Source organism: Larus michahellis, chromosome 6 (assembly GCF_964199755.1).
Source record: "Larus michahellis chromosome 6, bLarMic1.1, whole genome shotgun sequence".
In the NCBI taxonomy this organism is placed as follows: Eukaryota; Metazoa; Chordata; class Aves; order Charadriiformes; family Laridae; genus Larus; species Larus michahellis.
Window position 1 is genome coordinate 49,338,387 of NC_133901.1, and position 19,559 is coordinate 49,357,945.

The 19,559-nt window shown below is 40.0% G+C and overlaps 1 protein-coding gene across 2 annotated transcripts in view; it reads right to left on the minus strand.

Moving 5' to 3' along the window:
• Positions 1–3,834: 3,834 nt before the first annotated feature.
• ADK (adenosine kinase) overlaps positions 3,835–19,559 on the minus strand; it is a 298,671-nt gene continuing 282,946 nt past the window's right edge. For both annotated transcript variants that reach the window (XM_074590930.1, XM_074590931.1), the window contains exon 11: positions 3,835–5,014. In XM_074590930.1, the coding sequence (XP_074447031.1) occupies positions 4,890–5,014 (125 nt within the window). In that variant the 3' untranslated portion in view covers positions 3,835–4,889. The remainder of the gene's footprint in view (positions 5,015–19,559) is intronic.

Sequence of the window (19,559 nt, forward strand, 5' to 3'; positions counted from 1 at the left end):
TGCTTATAAGGTCACTTATTCCATGTCTTTATAAAAGTATTTCTCCTGCCCTGCAAGAGCACGTGTTCTTTCTCACAGGAAGACGTTATAGATAATTCTGTGTGAAAAGTGGGGTTTGGTAACTGAGGTTTGTCCATTTTGTACATCCCTGGTTAAATTGCGAAGCTTTGTTTTGAGCACAGGTTTTTTCCCCTCATCATCTTAACTGCCATTTTGAGCCTAATCTTTTAGGAAATATCCCACATAGGCACTCCTTGTGGTCTGCTTTTAAAAAGCAGAATTTATTTTGGCCTCTGCAGGAAGCATTTAAAGCACATAATGAATAATGTTTGACACAGGAGTCAGTTAGCAGTCATTTTAGATTAACAACACTGCTCAGAAAAAAACCTTGCAGGGGATTAGAGCGAGGGAAAGATGCTTAGGCAATAACCTCTGAGCCAGTTGGTTGCTGAACTATTCACAATAGACATAACTATCTCCCAAGGTCTTAAGTGTGAGAATTATCTCCGGGAAGAGAACAATGAGTTAGTGAGATATAAAACAATAGGCTCATGCTCCAACACAAGCAGTTAGCACCACACATGTTCTCTTCTCATTTAATCTGCAAGACTTTCAGACAGTAGCAGTTGGTGCCCAAATTAAGACTTCCTCTCTCCCTTTGATCTTATGTAAAAAACTAATGAATTGTATAATCTCCAACACCTCTGAAATCCCGCTGGTTAAAGCGAAACTATCCCTACCTTTCCCTTGCCTGTCTCAATTCACTAAATGGGAGCTATATTTAACAGCAGGCCAATCACATGATCGCTGAAAAGGAACAGCACAAGGATCTGTAATCCTAATGCTCCGGAGCTGTGATTGCTATAAATCCTTTGCAGAAGATTTCCTTTAAATCCCAAACATGTCATCACACTTTTAATTAACATTTCTTTATGAAAACTGTGGATAAGACCCTTTAAATTAAAGATTGTTCCCAGACTTGTCATCTTAAAACACTGTGCATTTCTATTGTCATTTTCATGTAGCATATTTTACTTCACTTTTTAAGTAAAGCTTTTTTTTTCTTTCCTTTCCCCTCCTTTGCCTTCTCTGCCTTAACCCTCAAACACGTAGTAACAGCTAGCACTATTTTTAAGGGTAAATAAATAGCTTTAAATTAGTTCATGTACAAAAGGGAAAATTCAAATAATTGAGACCAGCAATGAGCACAGGCAGAGACGTGGCTGACGCTGCCCTACTTGAATTCTTACCACCTTCACCTCTTGAGTTTACCATCTTTACAAAAAGAGATTGAGAAAGGAAAGTGATCTGCGCAAAATAACCAAGTGGATCACTTGCAACCTTTATCTCCCAATTCCCAGCTCTTAATTCTTCTCAGGTCTTTCACATGTGGCTTTCTGAATACCGGGCCTATTTCCCTGCTTGTTGATCTCAGCAGCGTTGCGACCCGCTTATGTGGTACCAAAACAAGCCTAAAAAGCATGATGCCGGGCACAGGAGATGCAGTCCTGTTTCCAGCAAAAGGGAAGAGTTTTTATCTGAGTAAGGGCGATAAGCTTTGGCCCGTGGCTAGTGGGAAATGGATTTCCAGTGTTTGTTTCCCTGAAAGTACCCCAGGTGAGAACGCTGGGTTTGAATGATGGCTCAAGCTTAGTGACAGACTCACTTCAGTCATCCCATCTGGGATTTGAGACGGTGGCACATGTCCCTGGCAGACAACTCTTTCAAGGATGTTTTTCAGGAAGCCCAGTTTTCTAACATGCCTCTATGTGGAATAAGATGGTGCAGGACCAAAGAGAGAGGAAGAATATTTGTGAGAGAGAATATTAAGGCTGGCACCCTTATCCATTATATAGATTAAAACCCGCTTCATCAGTGAGAAGCAGGGAAGAAACACAGATCCTGAAAAGAACCCAGCATGAAATTGTCAGGCAATTTGACAGCACAAATTCAAATTATTTAGCTTGATTTGGCAATACACTTCTAAGTATCCATATATCATCCAAGAATATCCATTGACAGATATTGGAGAAATAATGAATGGCTAAATAGAGCAGGTCAGACTCTGATGCCCTTCCATGAATTTGGTAGTAGTTTATTCCTCAGCTGTTCCCATTGGCTTCAAATTATGCTTTGTAGCTGACCCTCAGAGCCAAATGTCAGGAGCCCAAGCTCACCAAGCACGTCAGAACAGAACCTCTGACTTGACACTCTTGCATTCTGCATTGAAAACAAGGAATAGCTGAAAGGAAGACAGAGAGAAAGAAAGAAAGGAGGAGGGAAGGAAGGAGGGAAGGAGGGAAGGGAGGGAAGGGAAGGAAGGGAAGGAAGGGAAGGAAGGGAAGGAAGAAAGAAAAAGACCCCCCCTATGTTATGACTACCTTCCTTTATGTGTCCTCCCTTCCTTTACAGTAGTTAGTCAGTCTTGACAGTAGTTAGTTTGGTAGTTTCACTGGTACAGTAAAGAATGTTTACATATTTATATTCTGTTTTAAATGGACTATAATTATCTGGCCAGGACATTTACAAAGTTGTTTCAAAAGGAATGGAGAGTGTCATGAATGCAAAGCAAAGGGAACAGCAAATTTAACCACAACAGCATTGGGATTTTCCTTACTGATTGCCAAATTCATGCAGTAAGCGTGATGTGGCATATATGACCATAAATTAAAAGCATGGACTGCAACACATCCTTCTTCGGCCTGTCAGCTTTTCTTGATTAAAATATATCACATGGATACATCAAGTTAAAGAATTAAAAATTAAAATATATCACATGGATACATCAAGTTAAAGAATTAAAAATTAACCATGAGATGTAAAAAATAACATTCTTCTGATCAACACATAAAGCCTGAAGACCACGCACACTGTAGCCTCTTCCAGTTTTGTTTGCAGCTCCATTTTCACTCCAATATATTAATTCCTTATCCCCTCTCCTGTGCTACAACATGAGAAATGTAAAGTCCTAAGCTCTTTCGAGAGTAGCACCGTGAAGAAAGCAGACAAGTCTTACTTGGACAAAGCTGTTCATGAGCAGGTCCACAGATAGACAAGGCCTGTACACGCAACCTTTTTCAGATAGAAACTGTGAGCCCAAGCGGAACAGGTTGCCCAGGGAAGTTGCGGATGCCCCGTCCCTGGAGTGTTCAAGGCCAGGCTGGATGGGGCTTTGGGCAGCCTGGTCTAGTGGGAGGTGTCCCTGCCCATGGCAGGGGGTTGGAACTAGATGGTCTTTAAGGTCCCTTCCAACCCGAACCATTCTGTGATTCTAGGATTCTAAGAACAGACGGTACTTACGATGCAGTGATCTGTGCTTGCGATGATGGAGTTCCATGGCCCCATGAGGATTTTCAGAAGTGGCTGGTTTGAAGCTCCTTGATGTACTTGCAGGGATCCCGCCAGGTGATCTCATAAGATGACAGAGCCTATTCTCTAATGTATCCAGCTGGATACTGGGTCAAACAAGTGAATCAGGATCATAGGCTTGATTTCTCCCCACGGTCTTTGCAATACACAAACTGTAACAACGTTCAATCTCTGTGTGTCCCTTGTTCCATGCTATGCAGTAAAGTGCGAGGCCCTCACTGACTTAACGTTCTTTGATGAACCCTAGCCATTAATTTTTCATCTCTCCTGTTATACAAACACCAAACTGATGTTCCTTCCCTTCCTTACTGCTGAGATCACCCTTGAACACCCACCTGGACACTGGAAGTCACGTAGGAAACGTTGAGATCTAACAGGTACTGTGGGTTAAGCACCCATTTCCTGTTCCCATTTCAGTATGATATGTAGAGGAAAACCGGGCACGTACCAATACAAACCCAGGAGTATCTGTATGACAATTTTTTATTTATCAGTATCAAATTACATAGCAAAGTAATGAATGCAGTGTCAGATCACTTCTTTGAATACTGTAAATACAAACAAAATCCACCATATTGCTTAATTATCCAAAGTAAATTAAAAGTTTAAAAATGTGCGTTTCAGAGATTCCGTTTGGCATATCCTGTCAATATATCCTGCATAAATATTTCTGTACCTCATTATCACTATGTGTACCTTAATTAAACACAGCCTCTAGAAAGCTCACGTGGAGGAGATAGGATCTGTATGTTCATGTTCATCATCAACTCACGCATCTGCCCTGAAATCACTGAAAGTACCTATCTGCTAACTCACCTGACAGATGAATGTGACTGTACGTGGAGTGGCCAGACCCTGCTCTCACGCAGCGCCAGATCCAAAACTACTAGCATCGGTGGAAAACAACCGAATGCATGACATCAGCGTTAGATCAGGTCCTTAAATTACTGACAAAACAGGTACTCACTTTCATGGAAGCTGGGCTGGGTCTGATGGCCAGATCTTGTACGCTCAAATATGTAAGGAAATTCTTGGGACTTTTACACCACTCTTTACACTAGTGTGACTCCACTATAAAGAACAATTCCCAGGCCCAGTTTATAACGTTAAGTGACAAATAAAGTCAGGTCTGTTGATTTCACGCAAGTTGAGTAGGATTTGGCCACAGCTGGATACAAACTACATAATTCAACAGAAGAATTTTAATGGTGTTAATCAGCAGTGTCATTTACATGGGACTTCTTCCTTATAAACGGTGTAAATAGAACAATTTTTCCTGATGGATGAGAGAATAAGCTTCACTTAGCACTGTTTCCAAAAGTTAAGACTACTGCGACACTGTAGTGGTATGGAAAGGAAAACACCATAGAAATATATATTTTGTTTAGAATACAATGAACAGAAGTACAGAAGCGTTGATGCAGGTAATTGGAAAGGTGAGGAAAGGGAAGGAGGAAAAATGTAGGCAGCAATCCCACGGCAACATGGGAGTTACTCTTGATCCCTCCAATTCACCAGTATCAGTGGAAGTCAGGCTTCTCTGGGAAGGTGCAACCTGAACGTTTGATAATTACGCTGGCTGCGTAATGTCCAGCCCGGATGCACTCGGTCACTGGCCGGTCATAGACGAGCTGTGAGAGGAAGCCTGTGGAACAAAGTGGGAGAGAAAGAGAAGGAAGAAAACGGTTAGATTTGCGTTTTGAGTGTCCCAGTTTGCCACAGGGCAAAGCACTGAAATACTGGCCTAACCGTATGTACACAGGTACCCTGGTGTCACGGTTTGGGCTGCTTTGGGCTACTTTAAATTTAGTATTGAGCTTGAGTGACCTGCTGAGTTGGAGTGCTGCTGCTGTTGTTTCTACCTGACGTCTCCATGTGGTAGCCTCAGGTAAATTAAAGATTATCAAGACTGATCTTTACTAGTGCTCTCAAAATTATTTTACTAGAATTCTTGCCCTCTTTTTTCCCACAGAGAGACCCTGATTCCTCAAATACCATTTTAAAAAGACAGAAGCAGCTTTCCCTGCTGAAGAGAGCTCCTTCTGTTCATACTGGCTGCAGCCACAGCTCCACACAACTGTCACTCTGCAAGCTTTTCCCAAAAAAAAGAGAAAGGCACATAACAAATAACTGTTGTCTATATTCACAGTTGCAGGTGTTCACAACGAAAAGCAGGTGAGCAGCTTTTACCTGCTGAGGAAAGTTAGATAGCATCTGTTGCCCTTGATCATGGGAAATTTAATCCCAGACTTCAGAACGAGCAGGCACCTCAGCACGTTCCCGTGCCCACATGAACAGCAAAGCGTACGGAGAGCCAGGCCCCGCTCCGTGTCAGGGCACTTGGTGAACTGCTTTAGCCAACAAAGCCCTAGCGTGCATGGCTTCCAAAACCAGCAATCACTGGGAGCTGAGTGTTTTGAAAACCAGAGCACCTCCTTAAATGAATATAAGCAGAGAGCCCCAAAAAGGAGATTATTTATAGGTACTCGGAAAAGTTAAGTACAAGTGGCACCAGAAATTTTATGGATTGAGTCCCTCAGTTCTGAAACATTTTGTCTTGGTTGAAACTATTGTGACCGAAAGCATGACAGAACTTACAGCAGAGGTGAAATATATATTTAAAATTTGGAAGAGATTTTCTCCTCTGTCATTCTAGAGGCAATATTTTCTTCACTTTTATCCTGTTTTTAATATGTTTCAGATCTATCTCTCTTCCTCATCCAATCACAGAAGGAAAGCGAGGCTTGCCCAAGAAAATCAAAATTCGAGCACGCTGAAACACGCTCTTTTGAAAGCTTTCATCCACCATTTCAAGTTCCTGCGTCACGCTCTGACAGGCCTTGGGCCTTGACAATACAAATCCAGTCTTGAAACCACGTCTCTCGTAAGTACTACGGAGCTCAGAGGTACCGATTTCTGACACATTACACATTTTGATTCAAAGGTGATACGTTTGGCTAACTTGCTTTCAAACAGATTTTCTCCATTCAGCTTGGTTACTATTGGAACAAAGACTCTACGTTACATTGTGACGCTCTCATTTAACCTGTGCTCCTATTCTAAATAGTTCCTTTTGTGGCACATTAGAGAATATTTTGTAAGGTGGTGAAAATATTTTATCCTATGCAATAATGTCTGCTCCTTGAAGATCAAAAATCATGTAAAACATGAAAAATAAGGTTAGATTAACAAAAGATAATACTGGCGAGGAAAAGACCCCGTTTTCGTGAATTACCAAGGAAATCTTGGCTTCTCGGTCATGACTGATAGTGAAAAGAAGCCTAGTTGATGCACAGTTTTCTCTAAACTGCACCAAATGGGACAAGAGTTTGAAACTACTAAATCTACAACTCAAATACTTTTCATTGGAACAGGGAGGCCATAGAAAGTAGGCATTTTGGCTGACAACTAGGAGAAAACTTGTACGTTTCTGACATCAATACTTTCCTAGAGAACTACATATTAGCTGGAATTTCACAGTTATTGACTGACACTAGCTGGGAAAAAATGACTGCTTCACCAACAAAAGTTAAGTCCATAAGGACCAGTGGAGAAGACAGGATTTTTCAGTGTTACAGAGACAAGAATCTGAAACAGGAAGAAATTGTGCTGTGAGAGCTATCACTGATGGCAGCAAGGGGATGCCAGACAACACAACTGTGGCAGGATGGTCCAGCTGCAATAGTCGGGTAACAGTTGAGAAATTCAAACAGCATGCCTGGCAGAAATCAGACCGTTTCTGAATAACAAGACGAAAATGGTCTGCTCTCCATTAAATTAACATGCATTTTTAAGAGAAACTTTCTTGGATACGCGGAGAATGTCAATCATTAAATTTAAACTGCCTGGGAGGCAGGAGCTTGCCAGTGTGCTTCTGGGTGGTTCAAACCTGAGAGCAAGTTGTAACCGCATGTAGAACGAGGCTGCTCAGACAGTCCATTTCTGACGCAGTAAGTACCGAAGATGCACTGGGCAGGCCTCCAAAGGCAAACACGAGGCTAGGTTTTGTACAGAGCATGAATTCAGAGAGGGGTTTACACAAGAAAGAACAACTGTCCTCTACATTTACGACCCAGGCATCAAACATATATGAAGATGAGAAAATCCAAGGAACGAAGGACCACAAAACATTAATTACTTTTCAATATCAACTAGACTGAGACTGTCACCATCTCCCAGGCTCACTCCAGTTTCAAGCTAGCACATGTCTTTTGTCTTCAGTGAAGCTACTTCTTATTTATTCTGATCTAAGTGAAAGCAGAATCAGGTGAAAGAACATCCTGTTCTAATTGAGGATAGAAATGAGAGATCTCTGTGATTTCAGAGTGGTGGAGAAATGACATTAAGTACAGCTGTCATATATGAGATATGTAGAAACTGCAGTGGGGAGTTTGCCCTCAAACCATTCTCTCGTCTGTTGAGTTTCTCTTAAAAGGTATGTGTTTCATAGATGAAATAGAAATAGCAGTATCTGACACAATATCGCATCGAATGACAATACAAACACACATATCACAAACACAGAAGTACATCACACACTAAGACTAGGCAGTTGGCAAAGCAGACCCCGAGGGAACACCAGAAAGCACTGTTTGAGCAGAGAAACAAAGAGCTCTATCAGGTTGGCTGCCTTAGCTGCAGAATGTTCTTTTTAGTTAATGCAGTAAAAAGCAACATGATCAGAATATAATTCAGAGTTTGCCTCCTCCAGCGTATAAGGTGGTGTGATGCAAACCCGTGAGTCATACTCTCAAGGCATGGATTCGGATCTTCGAGTTCCAGCCGAAGAAGTTACTGCCCCATCTGTTTTTTACCATCCTTCTTTGCTGCTTGCATAACCTGATACTCTGTCAAAATGAGTCAGATTAGTTTAAACAGAAAGCTGTTGAATAGTCGATCTTTGCTAACCCAGCTGATTTAAACTGAAGTGGGTTAGTGAGTACTCAAACAGCTCTACCAGCGAGCAGGGCGGTGGAGGGAAGACGATAAGCAGGTGAGGGCTATAATCTCTTTAAGGTGCCATGTCTGGAAATGCAAGAAGATAAGTGAACATGGCTTCGGACTTACTTCATGCTCCTCCTACAATTTCACAGACAGAAAGGGCAGGATTGAACTCTGATCCCGTATCACAGGCCTGGGATCACAGAACTAGATCATCCCAGCACCTACTAAAGTAGCTCAGCAACTATTTTAACTTCTGCCATGGCCTGAACTAGTTCCTGATTATCATTGGAATGGAGTGCAGAAAGCAGTAGTATATTTTGGGCTGCGCAAGACAACCTCGCTTCAAATACTCTACCAAAACAACTTCAGGCAATATTGTCTACCATCTTCTAATTGCAGCTACTCTGCACTGGCATTTCCACACTGCGGAAGCTGTAGACGGTGTTAATGCAAGGTGTACCACTCTCTTCACGCTAGAACACAAAGGCAAGGACCAAACTCAAGGCTCTCCCACTTTTCTGCCTCCTGCCCTGACATCCAAAGTGTTTATGGAGTAAGAGAAATGGCAGTTGCAGGATGTCTCAGTAAGCTTTCAGAGTAGACTGGGATGCCTTTTGTCCCTCACAGGCATGGACAGCCAAGAAACCACCTTGTACCTACTCACGGTAAGAACTTATTTGGAACTGTGTCCAATTCGTCCCGCTTATTCAGAGTCTTCCTAGAAAGCAAAGACAACTCCGCTTTAAAAGCTGCTTTAAACCTTAGAGTGGTACAGAACGTATTTGCATTCCCGGATGATGGCAGTGATTATAACACATCAATAGCTATTTTTGGCCCATAATTATTTCATTTCTGCTCAGTAGAGAAAAGCATCTCTGAAATCACTTTGCTCTGAAAAGTGTGCCTGACATAATTGAGAGTAAATCTTTATTATCTCCAGCTTCCTTACTACATGTGCTCAAAGACAATGTCTATAATCGTTAGGTCTGCAAACAGAGTGAGGGACAGAAAAGTTAAGTTGCTTTCATCCTTTTTGTGCTCACCACCACATGAAAAGTTTTGTAAGCCAAGTGCCAGAAGTGGTGCTTGAGCCTCAAAATCCAGACCCAAACCAAGGCCCTCACTGAAACGGGCTCAAATCTCTTTGGGGATGTCAACGTAAGTCTGAAAAGACACAGCAAGGCAGTCACTGACTGACACAAAAGGTGTTGTCTTTACTTTGTTACTTCTAAGAGCTGAGTAGCACTTAAAAATCATTAAAGGAGAACCAAGTTCATTTCCTTGTGGCCAGCAAAACAGACATTTCAGAGGCAATTTCACTGAAATTAGTGATTTCTTTGAAAGTTTTGTTTTCAGATTATCAGTGGTAATTCTGAATGAACGCCCAGCGCTAGTGCAGTTGGATAGGAATGTGGGAGTCCAATAGCGGAGATTTTAAAACAGTTCTGGTCTGCTTCAGTAATGGTTTAACAACACTTAAAAACAGCTCATATTGAAGCCAAATGTTTCATTTCAAATTGTACACTTGACAATTAATTTTAATGACTGTTAATTACTAATGCTGGCTGGAAATCCGTTTATAGACTCCGACACCCAGCTCCCCCACTACTCGTCTTTCTGCAGTCTCTCTCACACTTCCAACCTTTACAAAATGCCCAAGGCAAAATTAATACATTTTTTTAAATGCAAGATAGAAAAGCAGAAAAAAAGCAATTATCAAATGCATTAATTATAAACAATTACAAGCTGACCCTGAGTCACAGCCCCCCCAAATCTTTTTGCTATGTGATGTTGCCAGACAATCCTCCTCTTCCAGCTGAACCCTGAAGCACCTAATATAAGCAGTGCTAGCCAGGCCACTCACCGCCAAAATTGTCCCAGCCACACAAAGGATCATGAACAGCTGAGCTGCCTCCTCTCTTTTTTTTTATTTTATTTAAAGTTTCTACAGCTTAATTTATGAACTGCCTTTTTAAAAATGGTTTTACTCCACTAAGGGGGACAGTTGCAAGTACCTTTTTACGCTCTCGTTTTATACAGCATTGATCACAGTTGCTCGAAAGCTCATCTATTTTTATGTGATCCCACTAGCTTTCCAAGCCAGCAGTGTGGGAAGATGCAGTTTTCAAGAAACATTACCCTAGCAGTTCAAAGGCTTGTAGCTGATATGACTGAGGCTTTTTCGGATGTCTTTTAGCGCTGTTGGAGTGGGTTAATGTTGTGGTAACACGAGCCCGGTCAGTTGTAATCAGGTGGTTAGAAACGCCGCTGCCAAGAGCCAACCAGCCAACCTAGATTTTTGTAAAAGATGTTGGCATCAGATGATTCTGCAATATAGTCACTGAACGACCGTACGTCAACATGCTGAGGTTTCTCCTTTTTTAATTTTGTGGCAGATGGTGGATATTACAGCCAAGAACTGTGGTAAGCCAGAGGCCCTGCCCATTGCTATCAAACCGAATGTTGGCTATTCTAAATGGAAACGTTTTTGATTAAGGGTGGGATTTGGCTTCTGTTTTCATGTATTTTGGCACTGTGGTCTGACACATTAGACTTACAGTATATAAGACAAATTAAATGCATGCGTCTTCAAATACATTATACTTCTTTCAATCTTCACACACCTTAGCTCTTTCTCTCTCAAAATACAGTGTAAGAATTATTCCACACATGCACATATATGTTATTAACTGCAGATGTATACACGTACAAACAAGTGCACACAGTAAACAAGTCTTTCCCTCTCTTTTAAAATGAGATGGTTTTGTGCTTCCACAGAACTGTAGTGCCAGGCTAATTACAAGTGAGAGAAAAAAGGTTACCAACCCTTTCAGAAGAACAGTCATTTAGGATGTATATCTAACAAGTGGCAACCTTGAAATCTCACCCTCCCTGAAAAGAACATTGGAAAAGCCTTCCTGCCTATACCACTGGAGGAAAGTTTTAATAAAACCTAATTAAACTACAAAAATCCCGAGTGGCTAACTGATTTTAGGGGCTAAATTTCTGGCAATTCTAATTATCCTCTTGTGGCTTCACTTAGTGTTTCACAACCATGACAGATGACAATGAAAAACTGCAGTTAAATTCATCCTCCCTGACACCATGCTAAGCACTGGCTTCTCCCTCTCCAAGTAAAATCAATACCATGTTTGAGTAAACACGTTTACAACTTTATTAGGATGTCTCGCTTGTTCTGTAACAGCTACTTGAAGCTGTGGTAACAAATCGACTCAACTCAGTTAAACCTAGAGAGCTGAGTAAGAGGCTCATCGATAAGGTTGTTATAAAAATAAACTGCAGGAGATCAGAAAGCTGGAACAAACAGCCTGGTAAATGTCAATATTTTTACTTCCAGAGAATGACAAAACCATGAGATCACGAATAAAATGTTTCTGAAGTCTATATTTACTTTATTTATAAAATGGTCACGCGCTAAAGGCATTTCACTGTCTATGTACAACCCTCTTACACAAACTTCTTATTTTCTAATCACCAGCATGAATACTAAACCAAGCATGTTTTCAAGAAAAGCAGCCAGTATTGGTATTGCTGTCCCTACCCCTCTTGTTTTCTTTATATTTACATTTGGACTGTACTGAATTTCTCTAAGGATCACTCAGAGGGGTGTACGTCTTCCTTAGTCTGAGGTTATACAGTCATTTATGGCCACATGCAAATAATACAACTTTGCATTTACTAGACAACAATGAATAAGTGGAAGGAGTGTTTTCAGTCCAGCAGCCTTTTCCTGGAATGGAGAGGAGGTGTTGAATACACAAAGCAAAAAAGAGTTCAGACCCTAATGCTTCAAACCATTACATGTGGAAAAAGTTAATGAAAGATTCCTGCAAAAATGTAACAATAAAAAAACCCTACAGAAAATGCCACTAAATCCCTGTTATTCCATTAGGAATCAGTTACTCAAGGCTGAATAATTTTATTGCATTGCGTATATGTTTACCATTGTTTGGACCTACTGGTCCAGCACACTGCAGCTCGCAGAATAAGGTGTCATCCTCCTTCCCAAGGCCTGTATAGATGCTTGCGCCCATCAGCGACTGTCTCTCTCTAAGGAAAATTAGCAGTCTTCTTTCTTTGATGTTGCTGTGCAAGTAGGAACAGTGGTTATAACTCTATAGCGGTTTGGTCCTGAAGGCTGTGCAATGGATGGAGAAAACTTAGATCCTGGTTTGAAGCCTACTGAGCCTGATGGGAGTTTTCTGTCACTGGCGTATGCCTTGCCTGAATACTGTCCTCCCTTTGAAGGGGGGAACAGCCCAAAGCTGGAGGAGAAGCTTAAGTGTTTTATACTGTGACACCCTCCACATTAATCATCCTCAGTGGACTCTATTTATAACCTGTTGCATATCACCTCTATTAAACTCCCCAGCACATCTTATTGTCCAAGAAAAGAATCATTTCAGTCTATAATATGCTCCAAGAAAGATGTGATGGAGGAAACTGATAACAAAGTTATAACTTCATGGTTTGGTCCTATTTTTCATTTTTAAATCCACATAAAGTTTGTGAAATTCCTTCTTGGATCAGAATCTGGTGGCTTTGGGCTTGTCTCCAACAGTCAGGATCAGGGGAAAACATTTGATTTAAAAAAACCCCACACCTCCAAGCCTACAAGGAATATTCAAGGCGCTGTATATGCCAAAGCAAATACAGGTATTTTCATTGGAAACATCTTCTCTAACTATCTGAAAAAGACTGCTTTCCAAGCTGATGTTTCTCTTTGTTTTTCCTAAAAACATTACCTAGAAAGTTTCCTAGAAGTGTTCTTCAGAAGCTAAAATTCTCCTTAGCCATTTTTGAGACAGCAGAATGAAATATGCTTTCTTTTATTAGTACCTGAGGAAATTTTCTGAGCTTCAAAACAGATCTGTTGTATTGATATTAAATGGTGCAGATTACTACATCTACCACTTGGTATAAGAGAAAGAGGATGTCACTAATTTAATGTAGAAATAATGAAGTTCTAAGTATAACAAAATGGAATACTATGTATTATCCTCTATTCAGTTTTTAACGTTGTTTGGAAGCATAATGCTTCTGTCATATATTCAAGTACAAAAAAGGGCTACGTGAATGTAACTCCATAGTTGAGATTCACATGCACCAAAGGCAGGAGATGAAGTTGTGTTTGCAGAGCGACCATCTCTCAGGAAGGTTTTATTTGGAGGAATACTTCCACCCAGTCCAGCCGGCAGTATGCAGAGAATCAGAAAGCAACACCCAATGCAGTGGGAATACGGCAGCGAGACAGCCTATCAATTTCTTGACTGTTGTGGGTTGAAATAGCCTACCCTAGTGTTACATTCACAGTGCTCCTATTCTGATACAGTGACATTTAATATCTTTTGCCTGTTTAAATATCTGGTACAGCCATGGATTGATACTAATCATTTACTGATCACCAATAACAGTAACGTCCCTTTAAGCAGTCGGAGATGAGCGCCAAACTGACCTACAAGCCCTGCTTTCAACTGGGACCACATTGTTTCTTTTGTTTCTTTTTTTATTGCAACCGTGTCATCTTCCCACCCCAAGTATGAGCCCATTTCAGTGTGGGGGCAGTGAGCAAATTATGGGAGACCTTACCACCCTGCGAGTGAGTGAGGATCCTAATAGCTAATACCTCCAGCTGGGAAGCACCTCTGTGGTCATCGTGTCAGTCTCCACAGCACCACACCAAGTCATACCAGATGTGAAATAGATAACGTATTTCAGTGTATTTCTATATTTCATTCTGTGGTGTTGTATCTCCTGTGAATACAGCATCAGCTTAATCTGACACATCGTTTCTTAGGGGACTACATCCTGCCCTGGTTCCCAGGGGAACGTTCTTGATGATCCAATCTGACTAGTGCCTCTGTCTCTACTCAGAATACATTAAAATAACACAAAAATATTACCAACAGTCTGCGAGCAAGGTAATAATAACTCATTAAAGTAATTTCTAACCTTCCACATGAACATTTTCTTTATCATTACATGATTTTCTAACACATGACACATTAACATAAAATGAAATGTTATGAGGATAGGGATAGTAGGCATGACAAAGTATTTTAAACAGTGATGATTTGCTTTGAGGCGTTAAGCCGATCTGTAATTGTCCCATAGCTATTACAGCCAAAATTGGAACTTTATAATTGGTTTTGAAAATCTATTTTTAACACAGTAGGTTTGTTTTTTAAAATATACGCAACCTATTCAACATTTATTTCTCACAAAGCCTGTCCAGAACGTCACTGGATTTATGGTGAGGTAAATTAGGCCTTTTAAAACCCCATTTTGCAAAATATTAATCCTCTTGCTGTGTACTGAGGCTCCCTTAACACTGAGGGTGTCACTGCCAGGAAGAGACACACACCGGCTAGAAGGATCAGGTCCTGCTTCAGTCTAATTCAAAACTTTTGAGGGTTTTTAATTCCATACACTGATCCTTTTAAATGGATCTCTCACTTCTACATGTTATTTAAAAAATGAAAGCAAATATACTAATGTTTTGCCTTACATTGATTCTACTACATATTTTTCTGGATTGCATTTAAATTGTACAGGTGAAAATGTGAATTATCATATTTAAGTTACTACATTTTGATAAAAAAAATATATGTAATAAAATTAAGATGAACAGTTAGAAACCATGAGAAGGGTAGCAATTAAAGGAAAACCATTAAACCAGATTGGATCACAACTAAATTATACTTGGATGACACTTGCTACCAGTTTTAAGTGTAATGCCAGTACAGACGAGTGTAATATTTCCAAAGAAATAATTTTGAATGGAAATTGGTAAAAAGTGAAGGGAGAATATTCCATGTTTTTCCTGAATGATATCTATTTTTATGTTTTTGTTTAAGTAGCTGCAATTTAAACTGTGGCAAATTTCTAAATTGTGCCAGTACTGATGTTGGAATTACCAGCAACTGGCTACACTATCGATCAGAATAATGATGTGCCTCTAGCTGAGACTGAGAAAAATCAACTAGCAACATGTAATCTGGTAATTTTCTAGTTTGTAGAAGGTCAGTTGCAGAGATAACGTGGCCATCTAATAGCCTAGGTTTAGAGGGGATGCTTATCTGAGAGTTAAGAATGCCATCAGAACACACGGGCGGTAAGTCATGAACATGTTGACAAGTTATCCGCTACCAAGCAAAGATTGATGCCCTATCTGCAGCTCAGCTCTTACACTCGTGTATGCTGTTTATAAAACAGGAGTATTAAAGATGGGCAAAACAGGCTGTCAGTCAAAATGCCGATGACATTAAGAAGGTATTTTTATTTCAAAGCTTCCTATCTCATCAGCCATGATCTCAGTAACAACAGGATTGCTCAGAGGCAATTAGCCACCCATGTTGTATAAATGAAGACTAAGAGAGCGCCGATTTCTGTTATAACATTTATCTTTACTTCAAAGAAAAGACAGAACAATTCAAAGTAGTATCCCCTTGTCTCTTTGCTTGTGAAAATAAATTTTGTAGCAAAAATCATCCATAACAAGTTACATGCACATACATATTTAATTGATATCACAAAAAAAAAAAATACCCCTCACTCCTAGCTGGCAAATAAAATTGCATCTCAGAGCTGTGGTGTTATCAGAATCCGTACTTCACAGCAGTGATATTTTATCCACTCTCTATCAAATGTGATTAAAAAATGATGACAACTTCCCAAGATATCTTAAACAAGTATAAAAACCTTATACAAATTAAAGACCACTGTAAGAGGGTTAAGTAGCTTCTGATATCATACTCCCGCTGTTCAGTAAAGAATCTGTTCCTAGTTCCTTGAACTCCTGTTTCAACAAATCTAGAATGTTCTAGGAGTGGCAAGTACTGGAGGGAGGGCAGCTATTACAACAGAGATGCATACAGAGATGAAAATACAACAAATAAGAGGAATACTTCATTTCTCCACAATGTTTTTAGTGAAAACAGATTCTTCCACAATCTTAAAGAACCCTATAAATCCATTAAGGAACTTTCTTTTTAATATAGTCACAAGCCCACTCATAATTTAGTATTCTGACAAACCATTCAAACCACCTGTCTCTGCTGAAGGCATTATCAGATGTTTTTGGCATGTTTAGCACTCCTGGTATAGCCATATAGCAACTATCCATAAGAACTCATTTCATTTCTCACATGTGCACATGCCTCCATCCACACAATTCCTTCACTTGAAATACATAAGGGACTTATTAGACAAAGTCATGAATACAGTCTGTCTTTGCCCTGTATCAAATTTATTGTGAGAAGATGGAATTCCCATTGTATATGTTTCATTTTTTAATTCAGTCAGCTTCTTCTCTTCAGCCACCAACCTGCCCTCCGAGGCTGACTGAGGCTGGATTTTCAGAGGAGCAGGAAATGGCACCTGGGAACCTAATTCCTGTAGGATTAGAACTCAGAGGACCATAGCACAATTTAGGTTGGAAGGGACCTCTGGAGGTCACTTGCTCCGGCCCTTGGCTTAAAGCAGGGCCAACTCAGATCAGATGATTCTTGATTCCTTTCATAAACAACGGATTCTCCAGAACAACAACATAAGAATTATTATACTGGATTTCATTCTGTTTCCATTTTTATTAATAGCATACTTGTTTAAATCCACTGGCTTCAGTCAAGGTATTCCAAAGTTATACTAGTGTTTTTGCAAAACAGAAACAGACTTCTTTTTAAAAAAGGTTTCTGAATCAAACTTTTGCTAGTAGAGGAGTAATAACGAGCAATTATTGTGTGCGCTATGGGTTCTTTGCAGACCTATATATTTCTTGTGCTTTTAAAAAAAAATGTATATATGTGTATAATATATTTAAAGAATGTTTCACATTAAGGATAATATTTTAACATTTCAATAATGTAGAAGTATATAACAAATATTACTGAGCTCTGAAATGAAAGCTGATGTCACTCTATAGAAAATAACTTGCATTTAGGCTCATGAAAACAGGCTAAAATTTGTACAATGCGATGACCTGTACAAACTCTTAGGAGTCCAAGGTCTTCATCTAATTGGTAAAGGCATTTAGATTAAGATGGAAAAATAATGTTTAGAATTAACCTCTATATTAAAGATGAGGGAATGGCTTTATTGAGCCAGTTTGGCAACAGAAACTAAAGGAGGGAAATATCTCCACTAAGCCCTGTGGTCTCTAAAGAAAAGATAAGGATGCCAAGAGGCACACTGACGCAAGGACACGTATTAAAGACAAGAATTCCTCTTCTGTTGCTGTCCCTGTCTCTATCAGAGTAGTTCTCTGAGAGCTGAGGCAGTAGTTGCCCATCTCCCAAGGTTCACGCTAGGTTTCACAAGAGAGAGAGAGAACTGCTTATACCGTAAGCTTGTGCACCAAAAAAAATCTGAACGTCGCTTTCAAACTATAACTAGCAGCTTTATGAGATTCCGCGGTACATGAAAGCTGCCAATGGGAGTTTTAAACTGACAGGTGGTTTGAGCCGTTGACCTCAGCTTTAATACCAACAGAGGCAAATTGCTATCAGCTCGTATTTGGCACCGTACAATGCTTAATGAAGAGCTCCTTCTATCTCAGGATTTCTTCTCCTTGAGAATGGCATAACATCTTTATAGCATAGTGATAAGTAATATACACTTGCTGTGATCATTCTGTCACTGCTTCGTCACGCTACTTTAAAATGATTTGTGGTTACGTTTCATACTGTAGTACTTTTCATGCAGTATATGACTAAATCATAGTAGATTACTAAGTCAATATATTTATATTGACAGAACCTGAAGTAACATTGATTTTACACCTTCTCCTATTCATTTATTGTGAACTCTCCGTCCAGTTCCACCGAGTAGACAGATTTTAGGGGAGAGATTTTGCAGGGGACAATGGCAGTAACTATCAGAAAATATGCTTATTTTTTTCATTAGTTACGGTGGCAATGACAAAGGGGAGTCCCAACAGAAGGCAGACCTTCTCTGGCTAAAGACAGTGGGATGGCATAAAGGAAAGCATACGATGGTAAACCTGTCCATATTTCAATCTGTTTATTGCCGTTAAATATACTTTAATTATCATTATTGCCAAGTTCAAGCTGGGGTTGACTAGTAATAAATAAATAAATAAATAAATGTTAATTTAACGAGTAAGAGAATGTTCCCCAAACTCTGCAAACGAAGGCTGTAATTCCATTAAGAGGACGCCTGTGACATAAGCCATGTCAGCAAAGCTCAAGTGATTTGTCAATGCCATCAGAACTTGGAGGTGGAACTGCAACTTTAATTTATGGGTATTTCAGGGATTTATAACTGAAAATCTGTGTATCCCTAAAATCCACAAGAGGTGCTGAGATGCTACAAAATAAATCATTATTGCTTAAACTTCTAAAATGTAGCAGTGTTGCTGGAAAGCAATACAGGCAGAACTCTGTTAAAGTGTTTTTAGCATAAAGATACTTGCAGCGATTTTAAAACTCAGTTTCTCATTCATGCATTGCACCAGCCTGAGTGGCAGATGAGTTGGTGCCTGCAGTAAGAGGCAAGAAATTCAGAGATATTCCTGGTGCCAACTTAATAAAAACACATTTCAACTGAAGAATGCAGTTTATTTCTTGTTGCTAGCTGTCGGAGTGAGCTAGTTCTCCTTGGAGGCCAGCAGCTTCATGTTCAGAAATTCTGAACTCATGAATCAACTCACAGAGTTACAAGTGCCCAGAAACTTTGTGTCTTTAAAGTTTTTCATGACTTTAAGGTTTCAAGACCTTCAGTAGTTAGACAGGTTCTAGAAATACACACACCGCGCACACCCCATCCCCCCACCCCCCGACAGATTTCTTATTTTCCACTTCCACATGGAGAAACACACGAGGAGTGATTTGCCAAGTTGGCATAATTATTGAGAAGGAATTTCCTTACAATCTGTGAGTTATACCTCTGGAAGAGAGTGCCTCCATGAAAGACCTTTCAAAATATGATAGAGTCTAACAAACCTGACCTCCTAATGTAAAATAAATCCTGCTTGATGGGGTTAGTTCTCATTATATCCCACATTCCCCTCTCAGCCAAGACATTTGCTCCAACAAAACCACTGTTTGTTCATGTTAATATACCAGTCCCAGAGAAGTACGGGAAGCTTTGCCATGGGACTCTTGTTCTCTGCTGTTTGAATAATGGAAGTACGTTTCCAGGAGAGTGTATTATAACACTGAGTGAATTTTTGAGTTAAGGGATGAATTTTGAAACATTTTACTACA